General features: G+C 57.6%; 1 protein-coding gene across 1 annotated transcript; it reads left to right on the plus strand.

Moving 5' to 3' along the window:
* Positions 1-3: 3 nt before the first annotated feature.
* Positions 4-1,779, plus strand: LOC113942219 (sodium/potassium-transporting ATPase subunit alpha-2-like; the record flags this gene model as incomplete). Its single annotated transcript, XM_027633355.1, has 3 exons — positions 4-140; positions 1,397-1,498; positions 1,602-1,779. Coding segments are annotated over 3 exons (417 nt in total), but the record flags the coding sequence as incomplete, so codon positions are not given.
* Positions 1,780-2,137: the final 358 nt, after the last annotated feature.

Here is a 2,137-nt window from a genome sequence, read left to right on the forward strand (position 1 = left end):
CCCCCCCAGACGTACGAGCAGCGCAAGGTGGTGGAGTTCACGTGCCACACGGCGTTCTTCGCCAGCATCGTGGTGGTGCAGTGGGCGGATCTCATCATCTGCAAGACCCGCCGCAACTCCGTCTTCCAGCAGGGCATGAAGTGAGCCCCCGAAACTGCCAAAAACCCCCCTAACACCCCCAAAAAACCTGCGCTAAACTTCCCTAAACTCCCAAAAAAACTGCCCCTAAACGGCCCCGAAAACCTCCCCGGAACCCCTCCGAAAAACCTGCCCTTAACCCCCCAAAAAAACTCCCCTAAACTGCCCGAAACCCCCCAAGAAACCTCCCCTAACCCCCCCCAAAAAACCTCCCCTAAACCCTCCTAAATCTCCCCAAAACCCACCCCTAAACTCCCCTGCAAAACCTCCCCTAACCCCCCTAAACTGCCCCCGAAAATCTCCCATAAACCCCCCCAAGCTCCCAAAAACCTCCCCTAAACCTCCCGAAAAAACCCTCCTAAACCTTCCAAAAAACCTCCCCTAAACCTCCTCAAAAAACCCCCCTAACCCCCCCCAAAAATCTCCCCTAAACCTCCCCAGAAAACTCCCCTAAACCCTCCTAAACCCCCCAAAAAAACTTCCCCTAAACCCCCCCAGAAAACTCCCCTAAACACCCCTAAACTGCCCCCGAAAATCTCCTCTAACCTCCCCCAAAAAAACTCCCCTAAACCCACCCAAAAACCTCCCATAAACCCCCCCAAAAACCTCTCCTAAACCCCCCAAAAACCTCCCCTAAACCCCCCTGAACCCCCTGAGAAAACTTCCCCTAAATCCCCCTAGACCCCCCCCAAAACCCACCCCTAAACCCCCCCAAAAACTCTCTTCTAACCCCCCCCAAGCTCCTCAAAAAACCTCCCTTAAATCCCTGTAAAGCCCCCGGTGCCCAGGACTCCCATCCTGGGTGCCATGGGGTGCCCAGGACCCCCATCTGTAGGAATTGGGGTGCCCAGGACCCCCAAACTCGACTCCTTGGGTACCCAGGACCCTCATACGTAGGAATTGGGGTACCCAGGACCCCCAAACTCAGGGCCATGGGTGCCTGGGATCCCCATGAGCAGGGAATTGGGGTGCCCAGGACCCCCAAACTCAACTCCTTGGGTACCCAGGACCCTCATACGTAGGAATTAGGGTGCCCTGGACCCCTCTGTCAGGGGCTGTGGGTGCCCAGGACCCCCATATGTGGGAATTGGGGTGCCCTGGACCCCCCTGCCACTGGCTGTGGGTGCCCAGGACCCCCAAACTCAACCCCTTGCCTGCCTGGCACCCCCGTGAGCAGCCAACTCCCCCCCTCCCCATCACCCCGGGGTGTCCCCCACCCCCCCCATGTCCCCCCCTCCTCTCTCCCTCTTCCCCCCAGGAACAAGATCCTGATTTTCGGGCTGCTGGAGGAGACGGCGCTGGCGGCGTTCCTGTCCTACTGCCCGGGCATGGGGGTGGCCCTGCGCATGTACCCCCTCAAGTGAGCCTTTGGGGGGTCCCCCGGCACCCCAAAAACCCGCCCCTGGCCCCCGGGGGTGCCCCCAGTGACGTGTTTTTGGGGTGTGTCCCCCCGTCCTTTGCAGGGTCACGTGGTGGTTCTGTGCCTTCCCCTACAGCCTCCTCATCTTCGCCTACGACGAGGTCCGAAAGCTCATCCTGCGCCGCTACCCCGGAGGTCAGTGGGGGCACCCCCAAACACCCCCAAAAACCTCCCTTAAACTCCCCCAAACACCCCAAAAAACCTCCCTTAAACTCCCCTAAACACCCCCAAAAACCTCCCTTAAACTCCCCCAAACACCCCCAAAAAACCTCCCCTAAACACCCCTAAAAAACCTCCCCTAAACACCCAAAAAACCTCCCCCAAACACCCCCAAAAAACCATGCCCTTAAACTCCCCCAAACACCCCAAAAAACCTCCCTTAAACTCCCCTAAACACCCCCAAAAAACCTCCCTTAAACTCCCCTAAACACCCCAAAAAACCTCCCTTAAACTCCCCCAAACACCCCAAAAAACCTCCCTTAAACTCCCCTAAACACCCCAAAAAACCTCCCTGAACTCTCCTAAACCCCCTCAAAAAACCTCCCCTAAACACCCCAAAAAACCTCCCTTAAACACCCC

This window comes from Corapipo altera, unplaced genomic scaffold (genome assembly GCF_003945725.1).
Source record: "Corapipo altera isolate COAL_440 unplaced genomic scaffold, ASM394572v1 58967, whole genome shotgun sequence".
NCBI lineage: Eukaryota > Metazoa > Chordata > Aves > Passeriformes > Pipridae > Corapipo > Corapipo altera.